The 16,391-nt window shown below is 44.3% G+C and overlaps 1 protein-coding gene across 1 annotated transcript; it reads right to left on the reverse strand.

Annotated features, from left to right (window-relative positions):
- Positions 1-1,605: 1,605 nt before the first annotated feature.
- LOC145627608 (uncharacterized) lies at positions 1,606-16,304 on the reverse strand. Its single transcript, XM_081679974.1, has 5 exons — positions 16,202-16,304; positions 15,530-15,663; positions 4,040-4,310; positions 2,330-3,859; positions 1,606-2,222 (listed from the first exon to the last, which is right to left on the reverse strand). The coding sequence occupies exons 1-5, from the start codon at positions 16,302-16,304 to the stop codon at positions 1,606-1,608; spliced, it is 2,655 nt and encodes an 884-aa protein (XP_081536100.1).
- Between the last annotated feature and the right edge of the window lie 87 nt (positions 16,305-16,391).

Below are 16,391 nucleotides of genomic sequence, written 5' to 3' on the forward strand. Positions count from 1 at the left end.
GGGGGGGGGGGGGGGGTGTCAAGTCAGGCCATATATGAGAGATGCCTAGCAGAGAGAGGTGATGCTGATATCCAGGTGCAGGGTTTCTTGTTGTTAGTTCTAGGAAGCACTATTTTTGTTGATAAGAGTGGTAGTCGTATTCCTCCTTCTTGCATCTTAGAGGTGAAGAAGAAGGATGTTCAGCTTTGTCATTATTCATGGGGTTCAGCTACCCTTGCTTATTTGTATCGGCAGTTAGGCGTTGCCTCACAGATAGGTTGCAAATAGATTGCTGGGTGTTTGACGTTGTTACAGTCTTGGATTTACGAGTATTTTCCTGCATTTCGACCTGTTCAGGGTTGTTTAGCCATAACATCGACTGATGCTCGAGCCGCCAGGTGGGACACAAAGATTCAGGAAAGGGACTACTATCGTGTAGTTTCTTTTCGTAGACGCCTTGAGCAGATGACCGATCGAGAGGTATATTTTTTGGCTAAATATTTATTATAAATTTTAATTTTTGGATTTACAAGTTAATAATAATAATTTGTTTTTTTTTATCTTTAATTGCTTGTAGGCTATTTGGAGGCCTTATACTTTGAGTCCAGCTCATTCGGTCCCGAGAACTACTTATTTGGGTTGGATACAGTATCGAGACATTGTTGAGCCATACCACCTTGACAGAGTTGTACGACAGCTTGGGTTCGTTCAGGGGATCCCTCCTCCCTGTTTTACACCAGATTATGCGAGCCGGTCGGCATATGAGACGCGGAATTACGCGGTTAGCTCTGCAATTGCACCACAGTTTTGGGGCAGATTTAATGTCGGGACTTACTGTATACCCCTCTCAGACTATTTGCCATTGTTGGACGAGGAGCCTACTTGTTCTGATGATTACGAGGGCTGGTTCTACACGTACTCACATCCACTTCTTATGAGTCCCGATGCAGTGCTTGGCCCACCACCTCGACCCGACAGGACAAACGTAGATTTTGTAAGTTTATTTCACTATTTAATTTCTTATATTTAAGTTGATTTAATTATTTTTTTAATTTAATTTCATTACCTTTATTCATTTAATAATGTTATTTAATTTGTCTTACACGATTTAATTTCATTTGTGTAGTGGGTGCAATTATTCATGTCTCCATTACGCAAGTTCATAGCTGAGCAAGGAGGCAACATCACCCCCACAGTGATCGAGGCGCAAGAAGCAATCAAGTTGTGGAATGACATGTTAGAAGCTTGATATATTTTTTTTAATTATTAGATTTGGTTAATTTGGATTTTTTTTTAAATTATTAGATTTGGAGTTAATAATTATTGGGACATCATTAGATTTGGACCTTTTTTTTTGGTTTATAGATTTAGGAGTTAATAAATATTGGGAGATAATTAGATTTGGACCTTTTTTTAGTTTGATATATAGATTTGGATTTAATAATTGTTGGGACATAATTTATTATATTAAGGAGTTCATAATTACTGGGACATCATTAGATTTGCCCCTTTTTTAAAAATTATTAGATTAGGTTGATAAATGAAAAAATAATTCGATAGTGTCTTTTAAATTATTAAATTAAGAGTTCAATATTAACAATGCAATAAAATCTCCTATCAATCACATCATTGACTATTAGCTAGAGTGTTCCAAGTAGCGCGCCTATGTTGATAACGATCCTCCCAACCTGTAACGGTATCGTCACGTATATCGAACCAAGTAGTAGCAATAGGAGGAACTGGAAAATTATCTTCAAACTCCAATCGCACAAAATGCCACCTTAAAGACAGTATGCAAAACTCCCTATACGGACCGGTTGTTGTTGACGGAGCAGTCCAAGGTAGCACAGTGATGCATGGGAACACACCACGACCATCTATACCAACACCAAAACACATGACATCGGCATTATAAAAGTTAGCAATCGGAAACAAGTCATCAAAAGCAACCATCCAATGATCTGTGTCGCATCTCCCTCCAGTCCATGTGATACGGTTGATTGCAACATCTAACTGTTCAACTCCATACACTCGAGAATAAATGTCTCGATGATCACCAACCTCATTTGCAATCGATCGTCGAGCTAATATCCATTCATGCTGGTCACCTATGAAAAAATCTGCAACACATCGAAATCCACAGTTACCATCACCAAGCGGATCACTCCACCCTCGTAGAAATGGAAGCATGAAGGCTGGAACTTTATCCAAATATGCGAATTCCTCCAAGTTCAAATCATTCCCTACAAGTGTGCACAAATTAGCTATAAATAATAATAATAATAATAATAATAATAATAATAATAATAATAATAATAATAATAATAATAATAATAATAATAATAATAACCTGAAGCTGTATAAATTGGTGCCGAACGACCACCCCGACGACCACCCCTACGTCCACCTCGACGGCGACGAGAACCCAAAATATGCTCAAATCTGCTGCGATTACGCCTAGTAGACGTAGACCATTGACCTGTCGGTGGTCGACCCCTTGTTGTCTCGTTGACCTCTGGATCAGTAAAATAAGTTTGATCTCGGTGTAGCTCCTCAAATAGGATCCGGTTGATACCCCGCACAAAGCTTGGATCACGATCTAAGACCTCATCGACCAAAGACCTAAACAAGGCTGCATCCTGCTCCGACTCATCAGCAAAAACGGGAATGTCAACGCCCTCACCGATCACTAGTGTTTTCCAAAATGGATGGACCTGATCCAAATACAACCCTGTCCCTGCAAGAATTGATGTCCACATGGTGCATGCACATGGGAGACCGTGCGTCGTCAGCAACGCACACCCACACCTATCCAACACATCATCAGATAACTCTCTCATCCTCTTCAACTCATCCTGTAAAATATCAAGACCTCGAAATGACATAAAGCCGTTAAGATGAAGCAAAGGCATGATGTTGTGTTGTGACCCCATTCGCCGTCTCGAGTCCTCTAAATGGTGACGAATCTCAATTAGCATACCCTCAATGTTGTTGTGCACACGACGGAAGATAGTGTCTAATGCTCCTGTAGAACTGTCAAACCATTGTTTAAGTACGGAATGTTGGCTCTCTACTCTACATGTGTTGACATTGCCGAAGTACATCACCAAATTCGTCCAAACTCGCGCAAATTTCTCCTTGTGGACCAACCATTGATCCTTGACGTATTTCACCAGTGGTGGGTTCGATGCTCCCCATGTCGCTTTCATAGTTTGCAACTCTAACTCATACTCGGCAATAGTGGTCGAACACATTACTCTTCTCCATCTACCATTTCGAAATCTCTCGGCTATCAACATATCCTTCCCACACAAAATGTGCGCCCTTCCCAATACATCCTTGTTAATGTGCCACCCACATAATAAATGCGCACAATTTGGAAAGACCTCTTTCAAAGCCTTCATCAACCCCAACTCACAATCAGTAACAAAAACATTCGGAGCCACCTCAAATCCAATGTACAACTGCAATTTCTCCAAAACCCACTTGTAGCTTTCATAAGTTTCGCTCTTTAATATGGCATATCCGATCAAAAAGTTTTGATTTGTAGGCGTGACACCAACGAGCTCGAAGAATGGCATGTTATATCTGTTGGTCTTGTACGTAGAATCCATCCCAATGACATGTGGATACGTACGTAACATATTAGCCATCTCTGGGTGGGCCAAAAAAGCATGGGTGATAGCACGGGTATCTGGATCAACATTTATCCAAGTGACATACTTGTACTCATTTGCCAAGTGAACAAACTGGTGCGCAACATCTTGACCTTCACAAGCATCTAGACGAGCACGACTTCTCACATTGTAGATATGTCTCTTGTTAGGGCTCTCATTCGGAAACTTCTCTTTCACGGCTGCCATAATGTGACGCGGCTTGGCTGCAGCAGAACTCATGTCAATAACAAGCGTCTTTGCAGCTGGACTAAGACCACTAACCTATCGGTGACCCTCTCGATATACCATGAGCGGATGGTTATGCATGCCTTTCAAGCCCTTTTTAGATTTAATTATCCATCCTTCCATGTCCCGCAAACATCGAGCCGAGATTTGAAACGTACATTTACAACCCTTTCTCTTCGTGTTCTTCCGTGTGGCATTTTCACGGTCCCGATTTTCCCCTCTGTTTCTCTCCCCCCGATCACATTTCATGTAATTAATTGGAAGCCCATTTCTTTGTTTCTTATACGATGAATTTGTCAAAAAGAACCCTAATGGAGTGGCAATTTCTCTAGCCCAATCAACAGCTGCTTGATAGGTCGGGAAAACTTCTCTAGTCTGAAAATGCGGGCTATAATCAACACCATCACCGCCGTAATCTGATAATGACGCCTGATACAAATAAATAATTCTTTTAATTAATAATAACGAACAATATAACATTAATAATTATAATTATAATAATAATCTTAAATAGAATAATATTTATTTATATTATTCATACTAGTATAAAAGTTAATACAATAATATTAGTTTTTATTAAAAAAAAAAAAAAAGCACCGTCACCACACTCAACCGGAGCTGCAAACCGGTTGACCAACATGGGTTACCGGATTTTACCACCGGTTGACCGTGACGGATAACCGGATTTCAGCACCGGTTGCCCACGGTAACCTGCGTGGAAAACCGGTGGACCAACACGGCCAACCGGTGGTCAAAAACGGTTAACAACTACGATCAACCGCAGCATAAAACCGATTCCCGGGGAGGTTGACCGGTTTCGTGCACCGGTTGACCGGTTTCACATCAAGTTTTACGGCAACATATATGTATACAACTAGCTAATTTATAATTTATTCCAAATTCAGCATAATTTATAATCATATTACTATACAACTAGCTAATTAAATAAATAATCGTACTTGTTCAAAAGCCGAGGGTTGAGATTGCGGTTGGTTTTCCGACGAATCACCGTGATTATCATCCATTTCCGATAACTTTTCTGTTCGTGGTGGTGGTCAATCTATTAGTGGTGGTGGTCCGATGTAGGTAGTGACGCGGTAATTGTAGTCAATTAATTAAAGTTAAAATTTTTTTTAAAATAATTGGGTAAATATTTATTAAGGGCAAGAAAGTCCCTTTACTTAAAATGATGGCGGTTTGATAAAAAACGTTGGCGGTATTTAGCAATCCACTATTTTAATGTAGCATTTTGCCAAAAAAGGAAGTGTAACACTAGCTTATTAAAACACGGCCGAATTTGGTAAGTGTAACACTTATTAAAACACGGAGGGAGTATAATTTTTTCGTCAAATTAACCGTCAAAAAATTATAAAAATGTATAAATAGTGTTAAGGTAATATACAAAATTACAAGTTTGAATAAAAAATTCAGTTTTTTTTTTTTTTTTACTACTAAATTAATAAATTAAGCGTGTTGGATTCGGGTTGACAAGTTGTCGTTCAAACCATTTGTATAATCGGATTATGCGTGTCGGTTTCGGGTTGAAAATTTCAACCCATACCTAACTCGTTTAATTTTGTGTCGAATTCGTTTCGACCCAAATATGTAAACGGGTTTAGAATTTTTTACCTAAATCCACTTGTTTCGTGTCGGGTTATCGTATAGTGTCAGTTTTTGACATCCCTATATCAACACGAGCAGTCGACCAAACGTCCACATCCCATAAGATATGACATGAATCACCTAATTTTATCCCGTTTCTTCAAGTAAATTGATCATTCATTTGACATGAAGTATAGTTAAGAATGTAGTGTCTTATGCAGTTCTTAATTTAGAAGGATGCATGCATAGCTTATAATTCTTCTACTTGAACTAGGTAATTTAATCATATATATTCTGCTTAGTATACAGGTTAGATGGTAAAAAAAATAGTTTTTGACATTTCTCATAACTAGTCGTTGGAGCACGTGCTACGCGCGTGCCCCCCCGACACTAAGATATGTAAGCTTCGTGATTGAGATCGTGTTTTATAGTTTGGGGTGTTATTAACATGCTGATTAGGGGAGCTTAATTTAATGTTTTGTAAAAATAATTTGTTCTATTGTTAATGTGAATCGTGTGTGATTATCTTGAATATCCAATTTTTTTGGATCGAATATTCATAGATTTTGGATCGGATACGGCTCGGATCATCAGATTTTGAGAGTTTAAAACAATCACTAATTCTTGATATAAGTTTATTTAAATTTAATTAATAAGTTTATAATAATTCTAATTTTTATTCGCGTAATTAATTTTTATTTTCAAATTTGTTTTCTCATTACCATAAATTGGATGTTCTTGTGTTTTTGGAAAGATCAATAAGGGATTTATACAATAGAGTAAGTTGAATTCTAATTTGGTTGATTGATTAAATAAGTATTTCAGAGTACTATTGTGTATGTATAAACATGAAACGCATGATAATGCGTTTTCTTTCTCATATATTTTCTTTATTCCTTTAAGAGTACTAATTAATAACCCCCCCCCCCTCTCTCTCTCTCTCTCTCTCTCTCTCTCTCTCTCACACGTTCTTTTTTTTTTAATGACTTTGGAATTAAAGGTTCACTTGCTCACATTTCTCCCTTCCTTTATTGCCCCAAACTCTTTCTCCATATCTTTCTTCTATCATAATTTTTCTTGTCCTTGTTCCATTTTTTTAAAAAATAGGCTTTTAAAACTATAGATTGTACTTTCTCGCCTCCTTCCCCTCCTCTCATATCAATCTTTCTTTCTCTCTCCCCTGAGACCTCTATCTCAGCTTTTCTTTATCTCCCTCTTTCTTCTGGCCTCTCTCTCTCCTTTCCTCATACCCCCTTATCTCTTATTAGCACTATAACTTTATTCGATCTTTTGACCTCCTCTATCTCTCTTGGCCCTCATTATCTCTCTATCTCACTCTCTTTTTTCCCAACTCCTCTTTCTTATTCTCTCTTTCTCCTAAATCCTCTTTCCCATCTCTTGGCTCCTCTCTCCCATCTCTTGGCTCTTCTCTCCTAGCCCTTCTCTGTCTATCCCATAACATGTTCTTTAATTTACTCTTAGCTCATGTCCTGCCTTTTCTCTTCCTATTTTATTTTACCTTTTCTCTCTTTCATAGAACGCTTCTCTTTTAGCCCATCTCCCTTCTCCCCTTCTCGTGACCTTGCCTTCTCTTTCTTTAGCACCTTCATCTCTCAACCCCCTGTATCTTTCTTTCTCTTTTGACATTGTCATTCGGTCTATCTATCTATTCTTTCTCTTTCTCTTGGCCTCTTTTTCTTTTCCAACCCTTTTCTCTCTCTCTTCAATCAATTTTCATTCCTGGCTCCCTCTCTTTTTTTTCTCTCTACCCCTCTCTTCCTTTCCCATCCCCCCCTTTTTTTCTCTCCACCTCCTCCTATTTTTTCCTCTCTCTATCTCTCCTCTCTCGAGTCTCTTCCACTCCTTCTCCCCCTTCCTATCTGTTTGGGGTATTTATACCCTAGACACGTGGGCCAATGAGAGCTCTCCACGTGTCGAGTTCAGGATGGCCCATGTGGCCTAACATCCTCTTGACACGTGGACCAATGAGAGGTCGCCACGTGTCGAGCCTAGGATGGCCCATGTGGCTCAACATCCTCTTGACACTTGGCGCCCTCAGATATGTTTCCGAAATGGCGGCCTTCAAAGGCCCAGATTCCTAGGAGTGTCGAAAAACGGCGCAGCCCACTAAAATCTAGGTCAAGTGACCTAGGTAGGGGCACTTTTCCCAAAGACCCTATAAATAGGGAGATATTTCCCCATTTTGGGGACAGCTTGAATCATTTATTACACCCTTATTCTCTCACATCAGAGAAAGACTTGAGCTTGGAATCCGAGCAGATCCCTATCTAAATTTCCGTTCTCTTTATTCCGTTTCAAGTCGCTAACTTGACCGTCGGAGGCGGAGCTCCAACCACCCGGAGTCTCCGTTATTTTGCAGGTGCAGCTCAGCCGGAATCAGACTTCGTGACGTAACTCTCCCAAGGGACAAAATCACCCGAAACATTTGGCGCCGTCTGTGGGGAGAGTACCTCGAAGATGGTTCAAGAGTCTGTACCACCCCCTAACCGACTGGGTGAAGACCCAGAAGTTTTTACAGACCATGAGGAGGATGAGGATCCTCAGGTCGAAACCTCCACAGCCGAAGACGGCTCTCTCAGAGTCAAGCACATCCGGTCCAGAGAGACTCTGGAGCGGGGTGCCTCCCAGGCGGGTCCAAGTCGACCCCCTGGGCAGCCGGAAGGGGAAACCCAAACGGCCGCTGGATCAGCCCCTGTCACCCGAGAAGAACTCATGAGATTCATGACCAGTTTCAAGGGTGAAATCACAGAGCTGATCACCAAAAGCCGGGCTGGCCCAAGCAAGGGTCAGTCGGCGAAGAAGACTCCTCCAGAGAAGGGGAAGTCATTCAGAAACCGGCAGCCCACTCCTCATCCAAAGGAGAAGGCAGCCGGGACCATTGATTGGTCAAAAATTCTCCTCCCTAGGAGGAACACCAACAACACTCGCCAACCTCAGCAGCCGGTGAGAAGCAAAAAATCAACTATTGATGCCCGGGAGATCATCAACCGGAAGAGAAATCAGTCGCTGTCTGAGTCGGCTTCAACGTCGAACTTTCCAGACAGCTTCAACAATATTTCTACAGGGAGTGCACCCTCCTTGCATGAGAGTCAGACAGGCGGTAATACCGTCCATTCTGGCCCTCATATGATTGGAGTTGTCCCGTATGTGCCTACTCATGCTTACGGGAAGTATCCTCCTCACTTCATGCAGCCGACCTTCTTTGGGGGTCAGGCAGCATATCCAAATGTCCAGCCATTGGACTGGCAGCTTCGTCAGCTGCGCCTGGGTGAACAACCTTCAGCGTTCACTCGGGAGATAACCGAGGCGGCTTAGCCGGCCAAGGTTAAGAATGTGTTGGTTGGTACCTATGACGGTACCTCCAACCCGGAAGATCACCTCATGGCTTACACCAACCTCATGTATCTGCAGGGGTTGGATGATGCCACTTGGTGTCGATGCTTCCCGGCTACATTGAAGGGCATTGCCCAACAATGGTTTGGTAATCTGCCAGCCGGGTCCATAGACAGCTTCAGGAAGCTTGCCTTCCTGTTTGCCTCCAACTTCTCAATGAACATCCCTGCTAAGAAAACAAGCCTCGATCTGAGCACTGTTAAGTAGGGAGAGAGAGAAGGGCTACGCTCATATGTCAGGCGGTTCAACCTGATCAGAATTCAGATTCAGGGGCTGTCTGATGAAGTAGCTTTTACAGACTTTTTTAAGGGTCTGAGAGACGGGTCGACTTTTAAGTTCGACCTTGTCAGAAAAGGGGCTTTCACCCTACAGGAGGCCCTGAGGGAGGCGGAAAGCTATATTCAAGTTACCGACCTCTGATCGCCTGGTAGCCAGTCGGACTCTAGGAAGTCTGACAAGCAGAAAGACAACCGGCCTGCTCAGCCGGCAAAAAAGAAAGAAGAGAGCAAGAAGAGAAAAGAAGTCTGGGCGGTTAGTGACTCTGACCAGCCGTCCCAGAAGAAAAAGAAAGAGTTTAAACCGTACGTCCCCAAGTACGAGTTTAACAAAGACTGCAACTCCATCCTCATGGAGGTAAAGGACCGGCTGTTCATTGAGAAGCCGAATCCTATGAAGAGTTCTGTCCAGTCACGGAACAAAAATAAATTCTGTCAGTTCCATGAGGAAGTTGGCCATGACACCAACGACTGCTTTAGTCTTCAGCGGGCGTTGGACCGTCTGGCTGACAAAGGGCTTCTGAAGTCCTACATTACTAAGTCCCCAGCCGGGGCAAAAAAGAAAAACAAGGGTCAGTCCTCCAAGACTACCCCCCAGCCTGCTAGTAGTTCGGATACCGACAAGGAGCCGGTCTACACTATAGCAGGCGGGTTCTCATGTGGTGGCCCTACCATCCGGGGCACCAAGAGCCATCTTCGAAAGATGGACAAAGATGATGATGAGCAGGCGGAAGCCAGCTCCTCCTTCCCAGACGTCTTGATCACTGAGAAGGACAGGGGCAGCGTCCGTCGCCCGCATGATGACCCGGTGGTCATTGAATGTAAGGTTGCCAATCAGCTGGTTGGACGGATCCTTATAGACACCGGCAGCTCATCAGACATCATTAGCCTCTGGTGCCTGCAAAAGCTGAAATACAATGTCAGCATCATGCATCCGGTCACCCACCCCTTGGTTGGTTTTGGGGGTGGAATGGTCTACCCAGCCGGGAGAATTGACTTACCCATCCGGCTGGGAGAGAAGGGCCAAGGGCGACATATTGTCGTCAGGTTCTTGGTCGTTGAGGAATTGACCGCCTATAACATTATCCTTGGCAGGCCAACCCTCAACGTAGCCAAGGCGGTAATCATCCCATCTCTCATGCTCATCAAGTATGAGAGGGATGATGGCACTGTTGGTTCCCTGAATGGGGATCAGAAGACGGCTCGGGAGTGCTACCTCTCAGCCGTCAGGGACACTGTAACCCCAGGTGTCCAGGAACCAATAGACCTTGACAATGTCAAGGATGACAACCGTCTAGAACGTACTGTTAAGGTTGGGACGGTTGCTCATGCTACTTTGGGTGTAAGCTTGCACCTTCTGCTGAAGGAATTCAAAGAAATTTTTGTCTTTGAAGTGGAAGAGATGCCAGGCGTCAGCCCGGATCTCGTTGTCCACAAACTCGTCGTGGACCCCAAAAAGAAGCCCATCCGGCAAAAGAAAAGAAACCACGGCGAGGAAAGAAGTCAGGCGGCAGCTGCCGAAGTCAAAAAGCTGCTAGATGCCAGGTTTATTCGGCCTTGTAATTTTCCCGACTGGGTGGCCAATGTGGTCCTTGTTAAGAAACCGAATGGGACCTGGCGTATGTGTGTTGATTACACAGACCTCAACAAGGCGTGTCCAAAGGACAGTTATCCGCTCCCAAAGATCGACAGTCTGGTCGACTCTACAGTCGGTCACGCCTTGATGAGTTTTATGGATGCCTACTCCGGCTTCCATCAGATACCCCTGTGGAAGAAAGATCGAGAGAAGACGGCCTTCGTCACTGATCAGGGGCTATTCTGTTACACGGTGATGCCGTTTGGCTTGAAAAATGCACCGGCTACGTTCCAGCGGATGATTAACACTGTTTTTGTTAATCAAATTGGGAGGAATGTAGAGGCATACATTGATGACATGATAGTCAAATCCAAACAGCAGACGGATCACCTTGCTGATCTCCGAGAAACCTTCACCACACTCAGGCGGCATAAGGTCATGTTAAATCCTAAGAAATGCGTCTTTGGTGTTGAGTCTGGGAAGTTTCTCGGATTCCTGATTGATCAAAGGGGGATAGAGGCTAACCCTGAGAAGATACAGGCGGTGATTGACATGAAGTCACCCCGCACTGTCAAGGAAGCGCAGAGACTAACTGGTTGCCTGGCTGCTCTAGGGAGATTCCTCAGCCGGTCAGGTGACAAATGTCTTTACTTCTTCCAAGCAATCAGGAAGAAGACCAGATTTGAATGGGGGGATGAGGCTGAGGCGGCCTTTCAACGGCTGAAAGAACACCTCCACTCTTTGCCAAGACTTGTTAGTCCATTGCCTAGGGAGGTGTTATACATGTATTTAGCTGTCTCAGACCATGCCCTCAGTGCCGTTCTCCTTGCTGAGAGAGACGGTGTTCAGCTTCCGGTCTATTTCATTAGCCATGTCTTAAAAAATGCTGAGCTCCGGTACCCCATGGTAGAAAAATTTGGCCTTGCCCTGTATATGGCTTTCAAGAAATTGAAGCCATACTTTCTGGCTCATCCGGTGGTAATCTACACCGACCAGCCCCTCAAGCGGCCAATGTCTACCTTGGAGTCATCCGGAAGAATGTTGAAATGGGCTATTGAAATGCAAAGTCTTGAAATCACTTTCGAACCTAGAAAAGCAGTGAAAGGTCAGGCGTTTGCCGACTTAATTGTTGAAATGTCCCGACCGGTGCAACCGGAAAATCTTGATCAGGTTTGGAAAGTGTATGTAGACGGAAGCTCAACAAAGAACGGTTGTGGTGCAGGAATTATATATGAGTCCCCAGAGGGGGATAAATTTGAATATGCACTACGGTTTAAGTTTCAAGCCTCAAAATAATGAGGCGGAATATGAAGCCCTGCTAGCCGGTATCCGCATGTGTAAGGCAGCAGGGGCAACGAAGATTGACGCCTACTCTGATTCACAGTTGGTCGTTAGCCAGTATGAGGGAACATATGAGGCAACTCACCCGACTATGATCAAATATCTTCAGGCAGTCAAGGAAGAGACTGGGGCACTTGAGGAGTTTCGTCTGAATCAAGTGCCCAGGTCAGATAACAACCAGGCGGATGCGTTGTCCAAATTGGCTTCATCTGCCTGCTGTGATACTCCTCGGTCGGTCTTTTGGGAAGTTCTTGAAAAAAGAAGCATACATGAAGAGCCCATTGGAACCCTAGACCAAAGCTCCACCTGGATGGATGCCATCCGGGCCCATCTTTCAGACGGCACACTTCCTGATTCACCACAGGAAGCAGCCGTCCTGAAGAAGCGAGCTGCAAGCTTCGAGTTGAAAAATGGAGAACTCTTCAAGGCTGGGTTTCTTAAACCCCTACTGAAGTGTGTTACCCCAGAAAAGGGGAAGGAAGTTCTCGAAGACTTGCACTCGGGATTCTGCGCCTCCCACATAGGCGGCAGGTCCCTAGCCGTCAGAGCCAGATGACATTAATTTTGGCCCACTCTTGAAGCAGACGCCAAGGAGTTGGTGAAGAAATGTGACAAGTGCCAAAAGTTTGGAAAACTCATTCATCGCCCGGCTACTGATCTGACGGCAATCCATAGCCCAATCTCATTTGCTAAATGGGGCATGGATATTTTGGGTCCTTACACGCCTGCTCCAGGCGGAAAGCGCTACATTTTGGTGGCTGTGGATTATTTCACCAAATGGGTAGAAGCTGAGCCGGTTAAAAACATCAAGACAAAGGATGTCATCTCTTTCATCTGAAAGAACATCACCACCCGGTTTGGGGTACCTATGTCTATGGTGTTTGACAATGGCCCTCAGTTTGAAACCCCCCAGCTCAAGACTTGGTTAGGAGATCAGGGTATCTCACATTGTTTTGCGTCAGTCGGCCGACCCCAAGCAAACGGCCAAGTTGAAGCCTTCAACAAACTCATCTCATACGGCATTAAAAAGAAAATAGAACGGGCCGGTGGCCTATGGGCAGAAGAGCTGATTCATGTCCTATGGGCCATCCGGACTACTGTGAAAGGGGCAACCGGCGAAACCTCATTTCTCATGGTATACGGTGCTGAAGCCGTTTTGCCTATTGAGCATTATGAGCCGACTCTCAGAGTTATGGTCTATGATGAAGAGGCAAATTGGGAGGCCATGCGGCTGGCATTGGACTCCCTCCCGGAGCGTAGGGGCAATGCTGTCCTGCGCCATGAGATATACCGTCTGAGGATGAACAGAGCCTATAACAAGAGAGTGCACAAGCGTCCTCTTAAAGTGGATGACTTTGTGTTACGGAAAATGGAGGCAACCGGTAGGGCCAATGAGCTGGGAAAGCTAACTCCCAATTGGGAAGGCCCCTACCGGATTTATGAAGAAGTAGGGGATGGAACCTACCGCCTGGAAACCCCAGACGGCAGGCGTCTGCCTAGAACTTGGAATGTAGACAATCTAAAAAAGTACTACTTCTGAGATTGTAAACTTTTTGTAAACAGCAAGTCAATTAATGAAGATTCAGACTTTGTTTGCAAAATCGAGTTATTACTTAATTATCCATCCGAGTAATACCCAGGCGGATTTTTTGCCTAACTAAGTTTGACACTTAGTAAAGATTACATCTGTTCGGCCGCCTGGGTAATACTCGGATCCCTTGTTCATTTAAATTTAATACTTTGTTTATTCAACTGCCTGATCATCCGCCTAGGTAATACCCAGACGGACCCGCTTGTTTAAAAAACTAAAGTTTGATACTTAGTGTAAATCTAATACTGACTAAAAACTAAACACAAAAACGTTTAGTGGCTATACAACCGGTCTCAAACAAGACCTGAGGCTAAAAAGCCGGATGGTTACTCATTTTATAAAATCGCCTGTCCCGACATGGACGAAGGTGTCCGGCGACACCCCTCCGGGTGCAATCTTTGCAGAGAACAGACTATTTGTCGGTTCTATGTACCAATGCAGACGGCAAAAATTGAACGACCAAATTGGTCAACTCATAGCCGTCTGACCAAAATAGCCTATGAAGAGCGAACAAGTTTCCAGATACCGGATGCCCATATGCATCAGTCGGTCATTAGTAGAAATTCTTACTTGGGCTATTTATTCCAAAGTTGCACTCACTTCCCCTATTGGGGCACAGGTTTGTGTAACGGCTACGCATTAACCCCAGATGGAATTTAACCGCCTGGGTAAGAAGCTCAAAACACCCGCTTTTATGGCCGGCTGTGCACTTTGTTTGGGGCAATCACCATTGTGATTGATTGGCCTAAAAACACTCCATACTTCTCCAAGTATCAAGTGTTTTCAAGCCAATCAATCAACCTGGATCTAAACCAACCGCACAGCCGCCCAGGGGCAAGAGCACCCAGATTGCAAATTACCGCATGCTTTTTTAAGTCAGGCAAAATACTAAACAATTGCAAACAGATGAATAAAAATTCAAATTGAAAAAATTCAAGACATATATAAAATCCGACTGAGTCGGAATACTTCATTCATATAAAATGGCTCAAAGGCCAGAATAATTGTTAACCGGACACATCCGGTGAAGAAAGAAAGTGGAAATGTTAAAAAGATACAATAAAACACGGCATGCAAGCCGGTAAACATAATGGTTGGCATACTGCCGCAAAAAGGTGGGAGGACCGCCTAAGGCTTAGTCTTCTCAGGCTGAGCTTGGCTGGTTTGGCCCTCTTGCTGATCCTCCACCTGCTCCTCATCATCAGAGACTTGATATCTCTGCTCAGAAGCCCAGTCTTTGAAGCGAGGCGGTGGAGCATCACCCAGTTGCTGGGCATCATACACCTCAGTGGCGTAATCATATCTCAGCTTATAGACCTCAAAGTCTATTTCTGGGTAAAGGAGGCTCCAGGTGATCTTCAGGCGGGCCAAGTTGTCCCACTCATTCTCCTCGGTCAGCCGGGTCTGCTCCTGGGCCAGCTCATCCGCCTGCTTGTTGCGCAGGGTCATTAGCTCGAGCTTCAGGCGGTCATTGTCAGTCCGGAGTTGGGCATTCTCTTTGTCAGCATCTTCTAATGCCTTGAGATCAGACTTGGCATCTTTCAGCTGCTTGTCAAGGTCATCAGCCCGGCTGTTAGCTTCATCGTTTGCAGCCGTTAAACTCCGGATCAGCTCCTCCTGTTTCAACTCTACTGCTTTAATCTTTAAATTACACATATAATCAGAATGTTCAGCAAAGTTGAGGTTTTCTAGGGCCCTCCGTTTGGCGTCATTTACCTCTTCTTGCTTCCGCCTGAAGGGGCCCCGGAGACTGTCCACCCTCACCATAGCCTGAATCAATAGCAGTCGGTTAAAGAGTTACTTAATCAAATTAAAGATGAAAGACATTAAGATAGAAAAAACCATGTACCTCAGCCAGAGAGCCCATTATCCGGTCAAAGTCCACAACCTGCAGATCAGGTATGGATGCCTTCTTGGACCGGGTGAGGGTCCTCACCATCCGTCTTGCGAAGCCTGGAAGGTCCGGCTGGTCAGAAGTCGGACCTGCATCAAAAGTAGTGCTATGTGAGATAGAAGCAGCGTAGCTGGCATTCATCCATTGCCGGCTGCTGACGGATCCTTTTGAAGTATCAACCTTGGTCTTGATTCTCATGAAATCAAGTGGCCAAGGTATTTCAGTTCCTTCCTTACCTTGAGCTTCCGGATGGGTCTCCGGCTTGTTTTCCTCCCCCGTGGCTGCCGCACCGTCTGCAACCTCAGGTGGCATGCCACCCTTTGATGCCGTTGAGACATCCGGCGTCTTCTGCTGTTCTGAGCTTTCGCTAAGTTTTTTCAGAACAGCAGGGGATTTGCCCCCGGTCGTTGGACGACCGGATTGGGCAGAGCTTTATTTTTGGGGGGGTCCTTTCTGGCGGCTTTGGCAGCCGGAGCCTTTTCAAGATCATCTCCTTTCCTTTTGAGAAGCTTGGAGAATGATAGAGGGATTCTTTTGGCGGACTCCTGAGAAAGAAGCAGATATAAGTATACCCAACCGGTATATATAAAAAAAATGCAAACATTAAGTCAGGCGGTCTTACCCCGCCTTTCTTGTTGTCCTTCGCCTCGACGACTGCCTTTTTGGCAAGAGCCGCCTCCTTGCGCAATTGCGCAGCTGATTTACCAGGAGTCTTGTCCTGATCAACCATCTTCAGGACTTCTTATGCAAAAACAAAAAATTTCAAGTTAGAAAGAATCAAGGCAAGTTTGCAATAAAAAGAAAAATAACAATTGTT

This window comes from Chenopodium album, chromosome 4, assembly GCF_948465745.1.
Source record: "Chenopodium album chromosome 4, dcCheAlbu1.1, whole genome shotgun sequence".
NCBI lineage: Eukaryota > Viridiplantae > Streptophyta > Magnoliopsida > Caryophyllales > Amaranthaceae > Chenopodium > Chenopodium album.